We start from the raw sequence: 22,327 nt of genomic DNA, 5'->3' as shown, positions 1-22,327 counted from the left end.
GAATAGTGTTTCTTTCGTTTTCAGGTGCACGGGTGGTAAGACCCGGATTATCATCAAAAATCACACTCAACAAAGTGGATTGCAGTTGACCGTCGTGAGTTGTGCAAATCATCATATACGAAAGAAAACAAGTGGAGAGGTGAGTTCAAAGGTAATCGGCATCCTTGTCGATACTCCTAAACTGTAAAAAAAAGGTTGATCAAATCATCAGACATGAAAAAAATGTCTTCAAGTAAAATCAGACATATGCTTGTCTTTTTATTTTCATATTCATCAGCTGATTTCAATCTAATGTTGAAAAACCATATTTCACCTGAAATAAGTATCAATCAAACCAAACAGGAGAAACGAAACAAAAAAAAGACATAAACAATAAATTCTCATCAGCAATGCATGAATAGTAATAAAAGTTTTTATCAGCATTGTGCAACACATCTGACTCGTCATCTAAAAGTATCATCAAGTGAGAATTTCTTGGCCCTTTAAAGCATAGCTCTGTGTAATTGAAAAATTGAACCTTCAATCATTCATAAACATAAAATCAACAAAAAAAAACAAGTAAAAATAATTCATTCATAATCAGTTAAGGTGGGTTTCTGAGGCCCACCAATAAAGCGTTGTCACTCTCATGTACGTAATCAGTGCCCAGTGCTATACTTCTTCATCTGAATGAATCAAAAAAAAGAAAAAATAAAAAAACGAAATAAAAAAATAAAATGATGACAAAATATCCAGAACCCTTTCCAAAAAATCATGTTATAGTTCTATTCGATTTCGCAGGAACAAAAAAAAAAATAAAAGAAAGTGTCACATCAGTAAGCAGCCAAAATTTCTCAGCATGGTAAATCAGCCGGTAATTCCTTAATGTTGTTTTTGTTTAGTCATCATGTGAACACTTTAAATGAGTAAAAGAATCAAAATAGTCAAAGAAAAAAGAGTATTGCAAACAAGAAACTTCTTCTCCGCAGTACTCTAGAAAACTAGCTAGCAGACTGGTTTCAGTTAACAAATTAAGATCATGAGATATCATAAACTCTAGTTTGAATATTTACGGTTGTGATCATCATTTCAGTCTGCAGGAACAAAAATCCCCGGAAACAATTCTAAAACTGATTCTCCCTAAAAGGTATCTGAACCAAATAGCCCCCTGGCCATCAGTATTCCCAATCACATATAATCGAATCATGATTTTAGAATGCAATCCCCCCCAGAGAATTCTCGTACACATAGCTGATTCCGATTTGGGTTAACCATTTGTTGTCTTCTCGAAAAGAAGATTTTAAGATGTTCCAGAGCTTTTGCAAATTCAGCGAACGTGCCTTTTAAATGGAAAAAAAAAGTACTGTAAGTCACAAGAACGAAAAATGAATTGCAAAAAAAAAAAAAAAAAAACAGACAAGGACAATCGCGATTTCTAATGAGGTCGAAAAGAGGGTTTCTTTCAATAGAATTGATGCAATAATACACTGTTGATGATGGTGAACAAGGAGAAACGAAGTGTAACCAAAAGTTACTCGAACTTCCCAGAGGATAGTTCAGACAGACAGAAAGAAGCAGATATGTCCGATACTCCATTTAAATATTCGGAGGTAACCGTTCCTTTTCAAGGCGCTAACAAAACCGTGCCTTTGCCTAGAACTATTGACAAGGCCATTAAGAAAACCCCACTAAGGAGGGATGATTTCATCGAATCGAGCTTAAGTCCCTTGGAAACACATTATGGTCGCTTCTTTCACTTTAAAGTAGACGGTGCTATCGACCTGAACTTTTCTTACAGTATAGGAAGATCATCTGACCTAGGGGCATCAGATATTCTAACGATTTCTCCAATCCAAATCAATGAACAAATCGACGAAGTTTTGAATTCGTACACCTTCCAATTACCAGCAAATGTGGCTTCTAACTGTATCACGGTGACGCAAGATGGTAATGTTGTTGTGGTTGATATGATCATGGATACAGATATATTAATCACGCTGGCTTTGAACGTCAATGTCTTTTTGGGCAAACAGACTTTGGAAATGCAGAACGTGTATTCTTGGTGTAAATACTCAATGCCTTATTCATTTGTCCAAAGAAAACCACTTCTTTTGAAAAATTTAGACCAGTTGAATCTATTATTGTCTACTATGGACGGTGGGCTTTTACTGCTTTCCCGAACTTCAATTCAGGCCGATTTCGTGATACGTCCCTTTGTCACTGACTCTTATTTCAACAGTATTAAATCCAAATTTTTTTTCGGTTCAAAGAAGTCTCAAGCAATGATTAGTTTCGACAACTTTTCAGTTGCCAGTAGCTCTTATATTGATTTGTTGAAAATAACAGATGATGTATTTGTGACTGTGTCAGTTGACAAAAAGCTAGCATTTTGGTCATTATCACACGCAGCTGTGTTAAAAGAATATCAGATTAATGATTATTTAGACCGATCTTTACATTCTGCTGTATTGTCACCTTTATTACCCTATTCCATCTTAGGCTTGTCGGATAATTACATCACAATCTTTTTGTCGCTGGATATTTGCTACATTAACATTTTCAAATTCTCCTTAGATGATTTTTCAATTGAGTTGGTCTCGCAGTTAACTTCTCCTGATTACAGCAACATTTGGTCTCCAATTGATTATATAATGAAGAAAAACCAAGATGGTTCCCTACTGCTCTGGATTTCCTGGTTTTTTTCAAATTCATCCTTCTACCAATCATGTCTACTGGCAAATGATGAAAATAGAACAGCTCATTGGTCCAACTGTATACCGTCGATGGAATACAGTGATATCAAAAATAGTGAGTTTTTATCAAACTTGAAGGAACTTGATGAAGCGTCAGATATTAACAAATTCAGTCTAAGATTCATCCAGTCGCATTATGCCACTGAAACTATCCAGAAAGCATTATCTATTTTCAATCAAAATGTTTCTCCTTCCTGCAAGTTGCATGATCTTATGACCCAGGTCCGTGATTTGGTCGAGTTCAATGGCAAAACTGTCGACGGGCTGAAAGATGATTGGGTTATGTTTGCTGGGGCGTGCCAAGATATTGAAATGAAAACTATTGGGAAGGTTTATAGTATTTCTTTTGATGTTTCGAATTTGAGCGATGATCCCTTCTTGATTGCATTGAAAGGTCTAAATTATTACTCCATTGTAAAAAGTTCGTCGTCTTTCGAAAGCCTATATTTTAACAGCATCAACAAAAGAAAAGCATGTGTTTTGCAAAATTTTGAGGATATCAATACAATAGAATTGCTGAAGCTAGTTGACCTCATCCTTGATTATTCCAAGGGTTATAATGAGAAGGTTGTACATGAAATGACGTCGGATTTACTCTCCTTCAGAGATATTGAAAACATAGCAAGTATCATGTCTAAGTTATTTGACAAATATATCATTAACATAGCAAACGAACAAATTGTTTCACAACTTATCAATCAGCTATCTAATATTGATGATGCCTCAGAACTATTTAATTTCTTATCAGGATTATTGACCAATAATTCAACAGGCTATATACCGAACAATAGTTCTTCTTTCACCGAAATATGCCAGAAGTTAATTGAGAATTCAATCTTGCAGAACAACTTAGTTGCAAAAAAAATCATTTTTGGCTTAATGCTGATCTTGCTTACATTAGATTATACGGAACCTATTGGGGCTCTTTTCTCCAAATTATATGGATCATTTAAATACATAGCTTTTCTGGAGAGAGTTAACCTTTTAGTAGAAAATGATCTTGTTGTTAGATACATCACTAAATTAGTTCCTAGAGTCTACATTAAAAACAATACCATCAATATGTTGAACACATATATTCTGGGACAATTGTGCAATAAAAATTTTGTTTACTTTGTTGTTTCATCGCTAGTACACTCTGCGCAATCCCAAACAGGCTACGAGTTCTTGAATTTCTTACCAACTGAGTCCACTATTACCATAATTCTACGCGGGTTGATAATGTTAGAGACTGGAAACGGTGAAGAAGCAGAGAAACTTTTTGGAGACAATGTTGCTGAAATCACATCCTATAGGGCACCAGAAAACGAAGTTGATTCATGTGAGCCGATTTCCAAAGTTTTATCCTTGATTTTAGTGGATAACCCTGTTGATTTTTTCTTTAATCTAACTTTAATTTTTGAAACAAAGAAGTGCTACGTTCAAGCTCTTGAACTGGCAATAAAGGCATCTAAGTCGTTGACTTCCCATATTGAGATTGGATCTGATAAAGAATATGAAATTTATCTTAAAGTGTTTGAGTTAGCATTGAGTTTGGGTGAGTACGAGTTGAGCTTTTCATCCTTGAAATCTATGAAACATCAGTATAGAATCATACCATTACGTAAGTTTATTTACAAACTATTCCAAAAAAATAAGCTTTCACTAATCATTGACTTTGATTATTCTGATGATTTAGATCATGTTGATGAACTGATTGTTGGTTTGGGTGAAGAGGTTTTAGAATCAGGTTCCGGGGATGCCAAATTAGCCTTGAAATACTTCAGGGTGTGTTATTCCCTTAGGTTGAAAGACGGCGATTTTAGAGGTGCAGTAGAGTCTCTGTACAGGTTCAACAGTGTGGTTGGTTGCAAGCTTCCTAATATTTCTGAAGAGACTTACAATATATTGAAAACTAACTATCTTGTGCTGATAAACTTATTACATACTCTGCCAGGGGGTGACCAATGGATCATAAGGAGGTCTCCTCAGGAAGTAGGTGAAAGAGTCGTTGACTTGAACGAGATTGAGATCGAATATGACAATTTTTTACAAAAACTGAAGAGCGGCAAAATGCTGACTATGTAATAACTCCGTTGTATACAATTACTAGAATAGATAATGTACATCAGATAAATCACCACTTTCTATCACACCATATTGAAATGGCAGTATGTGAAACGAGAAAAAAAAAATAAAATAAACGAAGAAATCAAGAGACTCGTATAAGCGAAGGCTCTACGATGCATGTCTTGTCACTAGAAGTAGAAGACGCTGTTACTGCGATAAGTACCGGTTGATTCACCTATCCCCATTGAAATATCGAGTCAAGACTATCAACTATCAAAACTATATGAGCGTTTCAAAGCTTGTGCAAAACGCCAAGGTGTCCGTGATAGGGGCTGGTATTTCGGGTCTTTCATTTTCATACTTTCTTGGAAAGCTCAGACCCGATGTTAAAATTACAATCTTTGAAAAGCAAACTCGTGTGGGTGGATACATTAATACGGCACAAGCCAATGAAGAGACTATCAAGAGAACCAAACTAAAAAGTGGAAGAGCTTTGAAGATGGAAAAAGGTCCTCGTACTTTAAGAGGAGTGTCTCCAGGAACCCTAATCATAGTTGATCTATTAGAGAAAATGGGCCTTTTGAATGAACTTCGAGGCGTCCATGTTCACAGTGAGGCTAATAAGAAATACTTGAAGATCGGAGGACACAATGGAGGTGAATTACTTGAAGTTCCAGGTCCAGGGTGTTCCATTTCAACTATGACTTCGTTTTTCACAAGTCCGTTAGGTCGTATACTGATATTTTCTATCTTGAGGAATCTGGCATTCAAACCAGACGGTAAACAACTTGATAAAATGTCAGTTGAGGAATTTCTAGATAGACAATTTGGTAAGGAATTTTCTAGCAATATATTAAGTGCATTAATGTATGGTATCTATGCTGCAGATGTCTCTGATTTGAATGTGAGTTGCGTTTTACCTGCACTGGTCAATATGGAAAAAGAAAGTGGTTCAGTTATTAAATCAATGTTCAAACGTCTCAAATATCCGAAAAAAACTGGTATTGACCACGACGTCAAAGAGTATATCGATAATTTTGGAACAAAACTAAATTTGGAGAAAATGGCGGCGTTTCTAAAGAAGTTTCCCATGTTAGCCTTGACCAATGGACTGTCGGTATTAACCGATGGTTTGAAGGATAACATGCCACCAAATGTTGAGATTATAACCGGTTCTGGTGTTCAAAGGATAAAGGAACAAGACGGTAAAATGATTGTTGTGGCCGATAAAGAATACCAATTCGACCATGTGAGAAGCACAATTGACGCAACGAGCTTGGGCCAAATGGTCGAGGACAAGAGTTCAGCATTATTGAATCAATTTCAGTATACGTCTGTCATTGTCACCAACGTTCTCATTCCACAAGCTGAAGCCAAAAATGTTAAAGGTTTTGGTTTCCTAGTGCCGAAGGCGCAACTTAACCCGCAAACACGAGTTATGGGTGTCATTTTCGATTCTGATGTAGAAGAACATTCTTCACCTCTTTTTCAGGGCTCTATTCCCAGGCCCTTGCAAGTAGAAGGTGACGGTAATATCCAAGAAGCAATCAACGCTATTGTGTCAAAACCAAACATTCTGCCAGAAAATGAAAAATTCACCAAGTTGACCTTTATGTCCAACATTCCTCGAAGTGGCACGTATGTGGTGCCTTCTCCAGCCCATATGCATGCCATCGTTCGCTCTACATTGGAGGATCTCTTAGGTAGTCCCTCCAATCTTGAATTTGCGATTGAGAGCGGCAACCTCGAGTCATCAATTCCACTCTACGATCGTCACTATCCAGAGAGACGGGAACTGACTCTACAAAACATAGAAAAGACATACAAGGGCAAACTGTCCTTGGGAGGATGGAGTTTTGCCCAAGGTGTGGGTGTCCCGGATAATGTTGTCACTTCCTTAAAGGCAGCCCTCTCTATGTTCTAGAAGTAGGATAGAAGTGCTTTTGGATGACAAAAAACTTTATATGATCATCTTGATCAAGTCCGACTCGCATAGCCATCAGAAATTTCTGGATTTGTAATAATTCTTATAATCGTGGTAAACTTTCTGCATTTTTTTTTCCAGTCATTCATAAACTTTGTTCATTTCTATAGACCAAACCGCTTATATTTTGATGATTATGTACAGACCTAAGCTTCTATTTACCCGAATAGTTGGACGCCGCTTCCTAACGCTCCAAACTCTTGATACACCATCAGAAAATGCGTTGAAATTTATTGCCAAAGATGCAAGATTTCTTCCAGAAGGTCTATCCCAAGCCATTGACATTGAGACTATTGGTGAAGCAAATGATATTTCACCACTTGCATCATCTTTGTACAAGATCAACGGTGTCAAGTCCATTATGGTTGGGCCGGACTTTATTACAGTGAACAAGGTTGATGATTCACTTTCGAATAATCCAGAATTACATTGGAATTGCTTAAAACCTAAGATACAGCAAGCAATTTGTGAGTTTGCCGACTCTAAAAAACCATTTATCAATTCCAACTGGATGGAAAACTATCAAAAACAGCTGGATGCAATCAATGAAAATGACGATGACATTGTCTTTGAAATAAAGGAATTATTAAATACGAGAATCCGTCCAGCATTACAGGACGACGGTGGTGATGTTCACTTTAGATCATTTGACGAGTCTACAGGTACAGTATATGTGAAACTCAGGGGAGCATGTAAGTCTTGCTCCCTAAGTGAAGACACCCTTAAATCTGGTATTGAGTCAATGCTACAACACTATGTTCCAGAAGTGGAGCACGTCAAGGCCGTTCTTGACCCCGAGGAAGAAATTGCCATTGCGGAGTTTGAGAAATTGGAAAATAAACTGAAACAAGAAAAGGCTTCCAGCAAGTAACCCCTATGGCTTGAAATTGACATAACTACCACATTCATAAATTCATTATATATATAACTGTATGATCATATTTATATTTTCTTTTCATTATCTAGTCTTTGACCCCCAATTGATTAGCAGCTTTCTCTATCGATTTGGCCATTTTGAAATCAAGTTCACTCAAGCCCTGTACATCATGGGTAGTTAATTCAAGCTCAACAACATTGTACAAATTCTTTATCAATGGATGGTGCCCCAGTTTATGGGATTTCATAGCCACACGTGTGAGGAAACACCAGGACTCTTCAAAGCTTCTGAACTGATATTTCCTGGTAAGCTTATCACATGCGTTGTCTGTAATTGCTGGAACAAACTGCCACTTGGGCACCGCAGCTACAAGTGTCTTGATCTGTAGTGCGTTGAGTTTCATTTTTGCGGGGTGCAGCTCATCCAACAGGGTTAGGAAGGTATAAATGCAGGGTGGGAGGATTAACAGCAATCAATTTGGGAATGTGTACACATTGTAGATCGCGTTCACTCTGCACATGTAACAACCACCATTCCACCTCAACAATACTTTCTTTCACCCTAGAGATTGCTACCCTTTGAACAATGGCAGCCATCTTCATCCTAGATAGTGAGTTCAATCTCTTGCTCCAACGACAATATCAATATGATTTGGATGTACACGCAATCGTGCAAGGGTTTAAAGCGGCAGTGTTGAATTCGCATCCTTTTGATTCACCTGTACTAACCAATAAGGGAATAACTTACATACACTTGAAGAAACACAAGGTGATTTTCATGATACCTGCCTTCTCAGATATAAACTTGATACTCTACATGACATACTTGGATAAATTCAGTGAACTACTAACAAAGTATTTTCTACATTATAAAATGATTAAAACACCTCTGATAACAGCAGATTTGGTGAAGGACAATTTCATACTCATCTATGAATTGTTTGATGAATGTATGGATTTTGGGATCCCCCAGTTGACGGAATTTTCAATTTTGAAAGATTACATCAAAACAATGATAAAACCAGAGGACTACCTCGATGCATCACATGTTACCGAAGAAATCGACTTAATGGAGAAGCAGGTTGAAACCGAAATCAATTCGTCTATTTCGAGGACGGCAACTACAAAAGTCTCCTGGAGACCAAAGGGTATCTTCTATAACAAAAATGAGTTTTTTATTAATTTTGAAGAGAATTTGAAATTCAAGTATAATCATAAAATCCATAAGGTTGTTAGAAATGAAATTATTGGTGATATCAAATGCAAGTCATATTTATCTGGAATGCCTGATTTGAAGCTAGGTTTAAATGAAACATTTGAAGATGGGAAGTCCATTTTCAATAATATCCAGTACCATCAATGCGTAGATTTAAACAAAATCAGTGGCAAAACAATTCAATTTGTACCACCCGACGGGGAGTTTGATCTCTTAAACTACCAAATAATCGACACAAATGTTTTACAACCACCAATACTTGTAAAACCAATATATCGAATATACAGCAGAAATGGGAACTACAAGCTTCGAATCAAAGTGGAGATGATAACTACGTTTAAGAGAAAGTTTAGTATGAGTGATGTACACATACGCATACCCTTAATAATTAGACATCCTGTTCTTTACATTGATTTCAATAAGCCAATGAAATTTAAAACAAAACTAGGTGCTGTCATTCACAGTTTAGACGATGAGTGCATTGTTTGGAATGTTGAGAAGATCCAGGGAACTATGAGGGGTGAAATGATGGCAGAGTTTGACCTTTTACAAGAGAAGCTGCTCATTACCAAATACCACGAAAACAAGGATCGTGGAAGGCAAGAGAGAAATGACTTATTTTATTTTGAGCTCGGGTCGGAGTTTGACAAAGTCGGAAAAGGTCTGATATCGACAAACAAAAGAAATAACAAGAACTATATAGAAAACGATAGGGTTGTACTTGTTGAGTTCACTTTACGAAACATGCTATACTCAGGACTTAAGGTGAATTTCTTAACAATCAAGGAAGACCAACTTAAGATGCAATCATTTCCCTGGATCATGTACTCAGTTCAATGCAAAAACGACGACTACTCGTTTGTTTTGGGTGAAGATGGGTTCACCGATGACATTGATCCTGAAGAAAACAAAAAGCTAAAAGAAAACGGGAAATGGACAGGCGATATGCCCAGTGACGAAAACCAGGACAAGGGACCTATAGACGAAGAGCCACATTTCGATTTCTCTACAGCACTAGATCATGGACCGGTTGACATAGAGCCTGGTTTTGATGAGTATATGGAGTAAACAAAAATAGAGGTATATACCCATGTATCTGTATATATCAATGCACAACATCAAGTGCTATCAGTAGATGTTTCGTAGCAGCAGCATTACATGGAAATTCGGATACTCCTCAATTTCACATCAAAAATTGCTGCGCAGCTGTTCATTTCAAACTTCTCTTTGTCATAGCTAACCCCCAACTCCACCATAACAAACCCCAATTCCACTGAACAATGAAACTGAACAACTGGAGCCTCAATCTTGGGTACCCAGTGTATGGGGCGGCTTTTGTGAACGACCATACTGTGATTGTTGCAGGTGGTGGTGGAGATGGCAATAATGGTATCCCAAATAAAATGACGGCAATATTGATTCAACCAGGGAACGAAAAGAAGCCGATTAAAAGATACAGGGAATTGACCCTGAATGACAATGAAGATTCAGTAATGTCTTTAGATGTTGGAAATGGTACCATTCTGACCGGTATTAATGAAAGCTCGCCAATGATGGCAAAGGGCGTCAATAAGCACCTACGGAAGTTCAAATTTGAAAACGAACATTTGAAGTTTGTAGAAAGTGTGCAAATCCATCCAAATACAAACTCTACCATCTATCAAAAATTAACAGCGGTATCGCAAGATGGATCGGTCGGGGTTATTGTGATGAGCGACATTCCTTCTTCTATTTATATTGTTGAATCAGTTGGCGATTTGGAGGAGAAATTTAAGATTGTGACTGACGGTGACGTAAAGGACATCACCATCTCCCAAGATGGTAAATTGATGTGCTATATCACGTCCAATGTTTTTGAAGTCATTTCTTTGATTACTGGAAGATCAGTTTTCAAGACGAAATTACAATTTTTGATGTCGAAGGTAAGATTTTTGAACAACAACGAAGTTATAATCAGTGGATCAAAGAATAAAGACGCCTTTATTGCAAAATTTTCAATTTCCAGCTCTAAGGTTATTCAACAAAAGGTTATCATGAAAAGTATGAAAGGTATTACTTCGATGGACGTCAATGTCAATAATAACTTGACAGTTTTAGCCACGTCCAATTATTCCTTGTTGTTAGTGAGAACATCTGATTTTAAAGTTGTTAAAATCTTGAACAAGGTTCATGAATTTGCAATAACAAAAGTGGTATTCTCTGAAAACGGCAAATACATTGCATCATGTTCTGCAGCTAATACTGTAAATATTGTTGAGGTTCCTGATAATTTTGCTGCTTCAAAGTCTTTACTCTCTACTATTTTCCAATATATTGTTTCAATAATATTTGTTGTGTTACTTGGTATCGGCACTCAATATTTATATGAACATGGATACATTAATGTGGCTGTCAATAAAACCATTGAGCTATATGAAGCATACAAGCCGCAGGACTCTTCAAGTTATTTTACTGTAGAGCCTATCCAATCGTTTGATAGCTCAACAACCGCCGAATCAACTACCCCGCATGAAAGTTTGGCCACCTCTAGTGCACTTACATCTCTTGAAAGATTAACCAGTTCCTCTTGCTTGGCAAATACTGCTACTCTTTCACTTGATTATACCAGCTCTGTCACGCAACTAACTTCTTCTGTTCGCTTAGCAGATTTGACAGTTAGCAATGATATCGTGTCAGATTTTACAACGGTGACCCCTTTAACGGCAAAGTCCTCTCAAAGTTTCCATAACAACGTCTTGAATGCATCTTTATCGGCTTCAGACATTGGTATCACATCAAATACGGTGTCTAGTATAACTGTCAGTCATTACGGGGTGGTTACAGAAGAGAGAGTGGACAATGATCGGGAAAACATTGATTCTAAATCAGCAGTGTCGAGTTTTGAGCAGCAACCCTTAGTATATAATTCTCCAAATGGAATCCATACATCAGACGTAGCTTCGGGAAGATCATATATGACGACAACATCAGAAAGGTCTTTGTTAGCAGCAACTAATGCTTCTGTGGAACCGATCACCAAAGAAGTAACCAAAGAAATTACCTCAGTTTTAATTCAAACAGAAACGTCAACTGCCACTGAGACGGCAATATTTACTTCTGTAGAGAAGATCACATCTGTGGAAACAAGTGTTGAGACATCTTTCAGCATAACCACTTCAGTTGTTGTCCAATACGTCACTAAGGAAGTAATAGTTACAACTACAGATGTTTCAACTACCATGAAAGAACCTACTCTAAAAGGATCCAGTTCATCTTCTGAAATTGCGACTGAAGAAAGTGCAGTTTCTGAGTCAAATGTCGGTAATACCACCACCGTAACTACTACTGCTCCTACCTCTTTTGAATCTGTCCCTGGGACTTCAAGGTCTATTACCTTATCTGCACAACCAGTTGACTTAGTTGAAGAGTCAGAAATGGTTAAAGCAGTTGTCGAAAGTTCGCTCCATCAAGTCGGCAGTGTGAAAACTACAGATGTTGGTATTCAGGTTGAACCACACATAGAAACTTTTGATGACAAAGACCAGGCAAGTTTACGTGAAAAAGAAATAAACTATGAAGAATTGGGATCCAAACTATTAGGTTCAACGGGAGCTAGACATAAGGAGGATGCAGTAACAACTACATTTTCGACAGAGCCCACAGTGTCCCTTCAAATTGAACCAGCTAAGGAAATATACGACAACCCCAAGGAGGCAATACTGAAGGAGGAGGAAAGAATCCTTGAAGAATTGCTATCTGAAAAAAAATTACCAACATCCCAAGTATCTATCCAGATCGAACCATCGAGTGAAGTATATACAGATCCTTCAAGCGGGGTTATTGCTGAAGCTTCCAAAATCACTAGAGAGATCTTAGAAAAGATTGCAAATAGCACAGAAGCCGCTACGGTTAAAGAAGCTGATTCAGGGGATGGTATTTTGAAAGCGGCTGGCGTCGAGGTCACTGCTGTAACCGATTCGGATCTTGTAAAAGACGAGTTGTAACTAATATAAAGCAATATTTTATAATGATAATCAATTCAAGGTGTGATCACTAATACTGTAGAGATTTTCTAAGCGTATATCTGTTTTCGTAAAACTTCTCGACTCATGCCTACCATGTCCGAACAGATTGGCACAAGGAATTATACAACTCACCTTTTGGGTGGAGAATCAAACCGACAGCTTGATCCCAAAAAAAAAAAACACAGCTATTCTCCTGATTTCTTGCTGTTACAAGCAACTATCTTGAACTTTCCAACATCTATGGACTCTCCTCCATCTAATTTCATAACAACATCTTTAATAACAAAGGTCCATACGTCATCACAGAATCTGTATGTGCTCAAATGACCTTTGAATGACATCTTTGCCTTGACATCTGTACGGAGACGTTCGGATGTGACTCTATCAAAGTTTTCCAATACTTTCATTGCAAGTTGAGGTTGGATACGCTGGTCCACAATCAGTGTATCAAGCGCATCTGCTAAAGTTGCACCAACACTAAAAAAGAAATGGCTGGGTTAGTAATCCGTGATGTCCAGAGGTATCGGAAGGTAGAAAATGTACATACGTGCTCCTTCTATAGAACTCGTAATATGAAGGCCCGTTCATAATGTATGTTCTTGTCCAAAGGTAATCTCTATAGGAGAGCTTGTGCAACTTAGAAGTGAAACAACACACTCCTGAAAACATGAAATAAAAAGTTCAAAACTTCTGGCGCAATCAACTTCAAAAGTGCCTTCTCCTTTTTTTTTCACTGTATTGTATTTATCAATATATTTATCTCAGGCTTACACCCTAAACATGGCTGTCATTTACTACAGATTTCGTTCACAAAAGCCCGACCACATTGCCACTATCAAATTTGACGGTACGGGGCTGACCGTTTTTGAGCTGAAGCGTGATATCATCATGGCAAATAATTTACTAAATTCAGCAGATGTTGATATTATATTGTATAGCTCTGAAAACATACAAGACTCAAACGTTTTCAGCTCCGAAAATGATAGAGAACTTGTCGATGATAATGAGGTTATACCACGTTCCGCTACTGTTATTGTTCGTAGAACGAATGCACTTAAAAAAGGAAGAGGTAATGTTCAACGGTATGTCACTGGTAAGCCTAGATTGCACCTCACTTCAAACTCGGCTAGTATCAATACTAATAATTACGCAATACCAGCTGTAGGCGGCACAACTGGTAATGGTGATGAGGACGACATGATCCAAAAGATGTTTAATGCCCAGGATCAACAGTGGTCCGAGCAGCAGAGCGTGTTAGCAACAGCAACTAGGGTAGATACGTATAGGCCTCCAACTAATGAACCTGTTCCAGATTATTACATTTGTTACAAGTGTGGTGAAAAAGGTAAACACAATATCAAGAATTGTCCTAAAAACAACGATCCAAACTGGGAAGGCGTTCGTATCAGGAAAACGACTGGTATCCCAAAAAGTTACTTGAAGACTATTGAAAAACCAAACGAAAATATGGGAGATGTACCGCCAAATGGTACCACATACATGGTCAATGATGAAGGTAAGTACGTGGTTGCTGTTGCTGACACTAAGGCATGGGAGCAATTTCAAAATATTAAAAAGGGAGAAAAACTAGCCAACACCGATGATATTGATGTAGAAGATGGCGAATTGAAAGACCCTGAAACAGGGAAGCTATGGAAGAATCCAGTACGAACACCATGCTGCAATAAAGTATATTCAAGAAAGTACATTGAGGACAAACTTATTGAAGACGATTTTACATGTCCAAACTGTAAGAAAGAACAGATATATTTGGATACTTTAACACCAGATGAAGAGCTACAGAAAAAAATTACAGGATACATTGAAGAGAAGTCTAAGGCAAAGAAAGAAGAGGGTAACTCGCCCAAGAGGCAACAGCTCAAACCACCAGGAATGACAATGCCGATGATGCCAATGCCAAATATGATGAATATGCCTGCTTTAAACATGGGCATGCCTCCTTTCATGCCATTCATGAATCCTTACATGAATTCGAACACGCCAAACCCAGTAGCAAACAGTATGCATTCACAGCAAAATAGCCCGGGGCAACAGCCAAAGTAATAAAATACTTCGCAACCTCTGTTTTGAGTTTGTTGAGTTTAAAGTTCTATCTAAACTTATATACTACTTCTTCTAAACAAAATAAGAACGAGGGGAAAAATCAATTACCTGGACTATAAGAAATAACAGCCCATTTACCAGAAGAGCACCATAATTCACCTACTTCGTTACCAGCTTTTTTCCAGTTTTCAACTAGTTCTTCTTCTAGCCCATCCGGTAATCCAACACAAACATCAGCCTTGCAGGTTCTCAATGCCAGAATATGGATGTTGGAATGTGCTAGAGAGTTAAGTGCTGTTTTAAATGGTGTGGTTTTAGGCCATTCTCTGTCACCTGTTAATTTTCTATAGTTCAAGTCACCCTTGATGATAACTATAGTAGAATCTTGAAAGTATTCGTACAACTGAGCACCTCCGTATTTAGTTTCCTCTGGGGATAGTCTCCAATAATCTAATGCAGAGGTCCAAAATTCGGAATCGGTCAAGTGGAACTTACCGCACTTATAATAAGAAATGATAGAATCCACAAAGTAATCGAGTTCTTCACGATGGTCCGGAAACCATTCAGTGTTTTTCATGTCTTGTATCCAAAGATCGAAATCTTTAACCATTGTATCACTAACCATCCATGGTCTTGTCTTACAATGGAAAGTAACGTTGTTTACGAGCTTTGAATCTAGAAGGAAAAGAGTCAATCCCAAATCTGTATAAAACTCAAAACCTGCATTATCCAAGACGATATCAATTCTTCTTTGCTCAAATGGAACTGAAAGAAGTCTCTCCCACGCTTCAGGAAGGTCGTTGTCAATAATGTTCTTTGCAGATTTGGCCCGGGCTTCCTTTCCTTGTCTAGATTGAATATCCTCTAGAGTGGCATTTGCTAACAACGACAAATCAGTGGCATTACCCCATAATGAAATGTCAATAAATTCCTCAAATAAAATCTTCAATTTCTCAATGTCCGGTTCAGAAGTTCTCTTCAACTCTTCACTCAAACATTTAGATCTTATTGCAAGTTCGTAAATACCGGATTGTGAAGATTTGAAAGTGCTTCTCTTCAAATCTTCGAAAACGTCGAATTCAAACCACTTGCTATGTTGCTTTATTTTCAAATCTAGCAATCTATACAAATAACATTCAGTGAATAACCATGGACCATTCAACCAAGATGGTTGCGAATCAAGTGTATCCAATTCATCGTTGTAAGATTGCAAACTTGGAATCAGTGAAACATCTTTAGACGAGAAGCGTTTAATTGGTGCATTGCCGTGAAAGCTAGCAATGATCGTGTCGATATCCCTGGCAATGATTTCACCTTGCTCCTTCAATTCTTTATCATTGGACTTCTCTATATGGGAGATAACATCAGCCTTTGCTCGTTTCATGATTTTCGGCCATCTTTCTCTACAGGTAGAGAACGCAAAAGATTTTGGATCCCCTAGGTTGTATACGGGTGGAATTGAACTCATCTTATCTGTGGAATTGCTCGTGTTTGAAAGGAAGATGGAAAAAGGGTGTATCTATGAAACTGGAAAAACCTTGAAAATAACCCCACAAAAATAGGTACGGAAAATACTCGTCCATTGCCTTTCAGATTCTGCTGCACTTTGATTTTCCAACACGAAAACACTAGGTCAAGTGTTGTTGATGCTACTAAAGTATTTACTTGTGCATTGTAACAATACGGGGACATACACATTCCATTTTGTAAAGATTGTGCCTTCCTTTAACCAAAGTAAGCCCCCCCCTTCTTCCCAATTAGAATGATGTATTTTTCATTTTGGGTTTTCGCATTTTCCGTATTTTTTTTACAGATAACCGACAAAGGGTGTCCATCTGTAAAGCTTCTGTTTCTTATGACGTGGAAACGATACGGAGTTGTATGAAGCGGTAAAGCACTTACAACAGACATGGCGCTAAATGAGACGGAGACAGTTTCTTTAAGGGAAGACATCCTGCGTTTGAAAGATAAACTTGCGAGGGACCAGAGTGCCAGACATTGCAGTGGACAAACTACAGATCAGGCTAGAGTCATCAAAGGGACAGAGGTAGAGCCAAATTTGAGTGATTCTGTTGATGGAGTCCATCGGATGAGTATTGTGTCCAATAGGTTCAACTATGATTTGAAAAGGATCCAACTCTATAACGAAGACACCGGTGAGTACGAACCAAGCCTAGTGTACATCAATAACAGCTTAAGTTCCCATTTGCATGACAGAATTCAGCAGGAGGTAGATGAGGAATTTGGATCAGAAAACGGCGACTACGACCACATGGTGGAAAATTCAGACAATAATGAAGATCATGAATTTAATGATGTGCTCAAGGAGATAAGGCTGGATCAAATCCTAAGACCGATTTCAAAGCCATCAGATGTGGTGGAGAATAAGGCAATTAAGAGGATTTTCCAAGAGCCCTTCTTGGAGAGACTATCCAACGAAACCATCAAAATAATCGAAAGAGAGCAAGAGCTTGACAATATGCTCAACAAAACCATGGATATTTTTCTACATGACGACGCAGACCATTATGCTGCAGATAATCTAGGACTTCCTGATTATAACCACTTTTTGGACCTTGATGCAAACCCGCCAAATGGACAAACTCATCAAGAATTACCACATGGTGATCCATTTTTTCAGCTTGCAAAATACGATTCAGACCCTGGATTTGAGGGAATAGAAAAAGATGAAATTGAAGAGACCAGACAGCTTCTCCAGATTGCATTACAAAGGAATGAAGAATATGTGAGGTCTTTATCTGAGATTCGCTTGGGATTCTTACGGGCAAATAACTACAAGGAAGAAGTTTTCAAATGGTGTAAAGAAATGTATGATAATGAGAAAAAAGAAAACTCAACTTGAGTAGTACATGTATAGTTTGTATTCTAGTATAATTATAATTATGAAGGTAAACTTTTTTTTTTCCTCAAATGGAAATGTCAAGAACTTTTGACATGTTTTCACTTTCTTCTTCTTCGTTGCCGATGAGTGGCAACACGGCTTTGGAAATAACACCACAAAAGAACTCATCAATCAGGTTCTTAAGGTCGTTCCCTGTCTGTCTAAAGTCAGGATAAGCATTAACTTCTAAAAGGGTAACACCAGTCTGCTTGTTCAAATCTGCTGAGACTAGAAAATCGAGTCCATATGCTTCAAAGGCATTCGGTAAAGGCTGAAAATTCATTCTATCGATGTTAACACCAGCTCTAAATAAATCTCCAACAATTTCATGTATTTGATCAATAATATTGGATTTCATATCAGCGGGGAGTAAAGATTTGCCTAGCTCTTCAACTACCTTTTCGTCGGTATCATCTTGTAAACAGGTGTTTGTTAAATGGCCTGACATTCCTACAATTCCATCATCATCAACGTTATCATTGGCTTGATTTGGATCAATATACTTCTCAGCGCTGAACAACATTAACATCCTATCATAAACATAAACTTGCAGCTGACCCTTAGCAAGAACGTACGTTCTAATATGGAATTTCCTATTGCCATAAGCCGGAATTAATAAAGGATTGGAGAGATACTCTTGGACAACAAAATGCCTCAACTGAGAAATAATCATTCCTTGGTTCGTTTCGTCACCTTCATCATCAGTGTCATCCTCATCGAAGGAGTCAAAAATAGTCTGCAATTGATCAATTGTCTTGAAAAGACGAATACCTTGACCTTTATCCGTCATTGCAGGTTTTAAAATAAATGTTTTATTCATTTTCTCTTCATTTTCCACTAACACACAACGTAAGTCATAAACTTCATCTAAAACATCATCTAAAAACTCGGCATATGTTAGCTCAAAGTTAAAACTTTCCGGAAACGCTGTATTCAATATTGATTCGGGATGTTTCGCTTGATACATTGCAATAGTATTCGAGAGATAGTGCTTTCTAATCAGAGATTTCCTGTAGATGAATGCATTAGCAATGTACCTTCTATCAGACATCAATCTCTCGTGATCTAATTCTTCATAATCACCATAATGAAAGACATAGTAACCACCTTCAGGGGGGATTTCATGTAAGATGTTGACATCAGGGAAATAATTTTGTATTGCTTTTACCAGTGATTTGTATATATAAGAATCTTCGGAATAAGTTATCACAATTTTAACATTTGCGATCCTTTTTTTGGCTTGACTTCAAGAAAAAAAAATGAAAATAAATGAATGTTCATGTGTTAGTATAATGTTTGTTTTAAAAAAGAAACAAGTCGATATATTTATTCAGTTTTATAATCAAAATTTATAGAATAATAAATTTAAATTGAATGAACAAAATAAATACACATGACAGTTTAGATTGAAGACAGTATGGACGGACATGATACTTACGAATCCGCTTGGAGAATCATTTCACCTTTGTTTTCTTCATCAATATGCAAAAAGTTTGCTCTGAGAGCAGTTATACTTGCATGGCCTTGTTGAATGACCTTACCATCTGTTTTCTCTGTACTTTTGTCTATTGCTTTGTGAACAATATCAAAATTTGGGCGCCATTTAAAAACAATTCCATCAGCCACACTTCCATCAACAATGTCCACGTGTTTATTGGTCTCCACTTCATCTGATTTATGGAATAAACTTTCACCCCATTTATTTTCCAGCATTGGGACGTGATAAATTTTTGTTTTACCAAGTTTTACATTTTCGTTTAACGGAACATTAACTGTGTAAATCTGGACTCTACTTTTTTCATTCCAGTTATCCCAAAGCTGCTGGACTATCTTTACACTTATCAAGCTAGCTTCCGTCAGCCATTCTGCAGGAACATTAGGATCAATTTCGTAAGAATAAGACAATGCAATGGCGCGTTTACCCTGATGGCATCCCTCCATGGCACCACCAACAGTACCACTGGAAAGTGCGTAGAGCGCAGAAGAATTTCGACCAACATTCGGTCCACTGATAACCAAATCAACATTGTCTCTACCGCCACACATGTGGTTAACACCGATATCAGTGCACGTTGCTGGAGTCCCATTATCAACTAGGAGCCATTCCTTCAGATCTGCGTCATCCTTTAATTTTGGTTGTGAGCATGGAAATGGTCCATGATAAGAGTTGTCTTCTGGCTTGGAAATTGAAGTGTAGATGTATTTAACAGTAACGTCTTTACCAGCAAAATGGGCTTTACCGATCCAGGACTTTTGAGAAAAAGGCACACAGATTGTCAAATCCCAGTCAGTATACTTCAAAATTGCGGTTACCAGATATTTAATGTATGGAGACGCTAGGTCATTTGGTCCACCGTCATCGTTTGTTAACAAGACTCTCATGTTCACTTGTTAGATTCTGGAAAAAACAGAAATATATTCAAGCAAAAGAGGAATTAGTGATTGAAACATGGCAATTCATAATGGGAAGTTTTTCCTAAAAGCTCGTTCTATACTACCGTTGCCGTTGTGTGGATGAGACAAAAAAAAAAAAAAAAAAAAAACTGAACGCAAACAAAAACCGAAGCCAGAGACTTCAATGTCAAACCCAATACTAGTTCCTTGCAGTTCCCTCCATAATATTATTTTATGAGTAGACTTCTATTACTTAGTTATTTCTATGAGTCTAAAAGCTATAAAGAAAATAATTACAGTTAATTTTTAGAGAAAACGCTGGAATTTTGGATGTATAGTACCATGAATTGAAGCATTTACCAGACTCTAGCACCAGGTAGTTTTTCTGGGGATAAATCACCTAAATTTTTAGCCTTGTTTGAAACTTTGTATTGATCCAGCAGTTGGAAATATCTATCAAACAAGAAAGATGAATCCAATGGACCACCTTTGGCTTCTGGGTGGAATTGGACGGAGAAAATAGGCCTTTCCTTGTGCATCATGCCTTCATTGGATTGGTCGTTTAAGTTGATGAAGTATTCTTGATAGTCCGAAGGTAAAGTAGATGCGTCGACTGCGTAACCATGATTTTGTGACGTTATATGACATTTGCCAGTAGTTAAATCGAGAGTTGGAATGTTGTGAGCCCTATTACCGTACTTCAACTTCAATGTTTTTGCGCCAGCAGCTAATGAAAGTAATTGATGGCCCATACAGATGCCCATCAAAGGTAAATCAGGGTTTCCCTTGATGACCTGTTTCAGGTTCTCAACGGTTTCGAAGCAATATACTGGATCTCCTGGTCCATTAGAGATAAAGATACCATCGAATTTATCAGCGACTTTTTGTATTGGGTAATTGTAAGGAACTACAGTAATATCAGCACCTCTGGAAACAAGACACCTTAAAATGTTTTCCTTTGCACCACAATCAACGACTAAGACGTGGTGTTTTGCATTGGCAACGGGGATGTGATAAGGTTGTTTAGTAGTCACCTTGGCGACCATATTGACCTGACCAGGATCATAAAAATCACTGGACTTGTCACCGTCAACCTGTAGCCTTGCCAAACTTGAGCCTTGTTCTCTCAAATAAGAGACCAGCTCTCTGGTATCGACACCGGTAATTGCAGCAACGCCTTCTCTTTGGCACCATTCACTAAGAGACTCTACAGCAGTCCAATGAGAATATTCCAGTGCAACATCGGAGACAACTATACCTGAGCACTGAATATGTGGAGATTCAAAGTATTTGAGTAGCGAAAACTCATCACGTTTTGTACCGGATGGAACGCCATAGTTTCCAATCAATGGTTGGGTGAAACAGATGATCTGACCACGGTAAGATGGGTCAGTCATTGATTCTGGGTATCCTACCAACGATGTTGTAAAGACGGCTTCTCCGGAAACAGTCTTTGGAGCACCAAAGGAAAGACCGCTAAAAGTTGGACCATTCTTAATAACCAATTGTGCTGAGCTTAGAGATTTGGATGATGAGGCAAACCTGACTTGCTTAATGGCACTATTTTTCAAGATATTGTATGCTAACATTTTGTCCTGTTAGTATTGCTGTTATTGGCGTCTTGATAACGTGAAAGTTGGAAATAGCCTTTAAAATGTTAAATGTGATTACAGACACCTGGACAAGGGTGCTTATATATAGGAAAAAAATTTGCAGCTGTATGCATCCTGACTCATTGGCCAGTGAATAACGAATTGTGAGAACCACTTCGGACCGCGCTCCTCAAATTGCCGTATTAGGCAAGCGCGCTTAACAGTATGTAGCACTGGAAACAAACGTCGAAAAGTCCTGGATAGTCCAAACTAGGAGAGTCGCAGTCGCAGTCGCAATCGCTGCGTCGAAAAAAAAAATCAAAAATAAAATAAAATAAAATAAAATAAAATAAAATAAAATAAAATAAAATCGAAAAAACCCCCGAAAACCGTCAAAAATTCAAAACCCCGTAAACCGTCCAAAATCAGAAACCCGGAAAAGGCCGAAATAAAGATCGGTAAAAAGTTCTGAAATTACGTGCCACAAGTTGCAAAATTACGTACTAAAAAGTGC

General features: G+C 37.8%; 12 protein-coding genes across 12 annotated transcripts; 7 read left to right on the top strand and 5 right to left on the bottom strand.

The window, feature by feature from the left end:
• Window positions 1–1,472: 1,472 nt before the first annotated feature.
• On the top strand, window positions 1,473–4,799 carry C5L36_0D05160 (uncharacterized protein; the record flags this gene model as incomplete). Its single annotated transcript, XM_029467407.1, has 1 exon — window positions 1,473–4,799. One exon carries the CDS (start codon window positions 1,473–1,475, stop codon window positions 4,797–4,799), a length of 3,327 nt encoding a protein of 1,108 aa, XP_029323267.1.
• A 265-nt stretch (window positions 4,800–5,064) lies between these two features.
• C5L36_0D05150 (uncharacterized protein) lies at window positions 5,065–6,705 on the top strand (the record flags this gene model as incomplete). Its single annotated transcript, XM_029467406.1, has 1 exon — window positions 5,065–6,705. One exon carries the CDS (start codon window positions 5,065–5,067, stop codon window positions 6,703–6,705), a length of 1,641 nt encoding a protein of 546 aa, XP_029323266.1.
• A 190-nt stretch (window positions 6,706–6,895) lies between these two features.
• Window positions 6,896–7,636, top strand: C5L36_0D05140 (uncharacterized protein; the record flags this gene model as incomplete). Its single annotated transcript, XM_029467405.1, has 1 exon — window positions 6,896–7,636. One exon carries the CDS (start codon window positions 6,896–6,898, stop codon window positions 7,634–7,636), a length of 741 nt encoding a protein of 246 aa, XP_029323265.1.
• Window positions 7,637–7,727: 91 nt separating this feature from the next.
• On the bottom strand, window positions 7,728–8,045 carry C5L36_0D05130 (uncharacterized protein; the record flags this gene model as incomplete). Its single annotated transcript, XM_029467404.1, has 1 exon — window positions 7,728–8,045. The coding sequence occupies one exon, from the start codon at window positions 8,043–8,045 to the stop codon at window positions 7,728–7,730; it is 318 nt and encodes a 105-aa protein (XP_029323264.1).
• Window positions 8,046–8,227: 182 nt separating this feature from the next.
• On the top strand, window positions 8,228–9,925 carry C5L36_0D05120 (uncharacterized protein; the record flags this gene model as incomplete). The annotated part of the gene is made up of 1 exon (XM_029467403.1): window positions 8,228–9,925. One exon carries the CDS (start codon window positions 8,228–8,230, stop codon window positions 9,923–9,925), a length of 1,698 nt encoding a protein of 565 aa, XP_029323263.1.
• Window positions 9,926–10,137: 212 nt separating this feature from the next.
• C5L36_0D05110 (uncharacterized protein) lies at window positions 10,138–12,840 on the top strand (the record flags this gene model as incomplete). The annotated part of the gene is made up of 1 exon (XM_029467402.1): window positions 10,138–12,840. One exon carries the CDS (start codon window positions 10,138–10,140, stop codon window positions 12,838–12,840), a length of 2,703 nt encoding a protein of 900 aa, XP_029323262.1.
• Window positions 12,841–13,046: 206 nt separating this feature from the next.
• Window positions 13,047–13,530, bottom strand: C5L36_0D05100 (uncharacterized protein; the record flags this gene model as incomplete). Its single annotated transcript, XM_029467401.1, has 2 exons — window positions 13,047–13,338; window positions 13,409–13,530. 2 exons carry the CDS (start codon window positions 13,528–13,530, stop codon window positions 13,047–13,049), a joined length of 414 nt encoding a protein of 137 aa, XP_029323261.1.
• A 111-nt stretch (window positions 13,531–13,641) lies between these two features.
• Window positions 13,642–14,925, top strand: C5L36_0D05090 (uncharacterized protein; the record flags this gene model as incomplete). The annotated part of the gene is made up of 1 exon (XM_029467400.1): window positions 13,642–14,925. One exon carries the CDS (start codon window positions 13,642–13,644, stop codon window positions 14,923–14,925), a length of 1,284 nt encoding a protein of 427 aa, XP_029323260.1.
• A 100-nt stretch (window positions 14,926–15,025) lies between these two features.
• C5L36_0D05080 (uncharacterized protein) lies at window positions 15,026–16,393 on the bottom strand (the record flags this gene model as incomplete). Its single annotated transcript, XM_029467399.1, has 1 exon — window positions 15,026–16,393. The coding sequence occupies one exon, from the start codon at window positions 16,391–16,393 to the stop codon at window positions 15,026–15,028; it is 1,368 nt and encodes a 455-aa protein (XP_029323259.1).
• A 441-nt stretch (window positions 16,394–16,834) lies between these two features.
• C5L36_0D05070 (uncharacterized protein) lies at window positions 16,835–17,788 on the top strand (the record flags this gene model as incomplete). Its single annotated transcript, XM_029467398.1, has 1 exon — window positions 16,835–17,788. One exon carries the CDS (start codon window positions 16,835–16,837, stop codon window positions 17,786–17,788), a length of 954 nt encoding a protein of 317 aa, XP_029323258.1.
• A 64-nt stretch (window positions 17,789–17,852) lies between these two features.
• C5L36_0D05060 (uncharacterized protein) lies at window positions 17,853–20,209 on the bottom strand (the record flags this gene model as incomplete). The annotated part of the gene is made up of 2 exons (XM_029467397.1): window positions 17,853–19,071; window positions 19,266–20,209. 2 exons carry the CDS (start codon window positions 20,207–20,209, stop codon window positions 17,853–17,855), a joined length of 2,163 nt encoding a protein of 720 aa, XP_029323257.1.
• Window positions 20,210–20,577: 368 nt separating this feature from the next.
• C5L36_0D05050 (uncharacterized protein) lies at window positions 20,578–21,810 on the bottom strand (the record flags this gene model as incomplete). The annotated part of the gene is made up of 1 exon (XM_029467396.1): window positions 20,578–21,810. One exon carries the CDS (start codon window positions 21,808–21,810, stop codon window positions 20,578–20,580), a length of 1,233 nt encoding a protein of 410 aa, XP_029323256.1.
• Between the last annotated feature and the right edge of the window lie 517 nt (window positions 21,811–22,327).

Source organism: Pichia kudriavzevii, chromosome 4, assembly GCF_003054445.1.
Source record: "Pichia kudriavzevii chromosome 4, complete sequence".
Classification (NCBI taxonomy): Eukaryota; Fungi; Ascomycota; class Pichiomycetes; order Pichiales; family Pichiaceae; genus Pichia; species Pichia kudriavzevii.
This window is presented reverse-complemented; position numbering and strand designations above follow the sequence as displayed.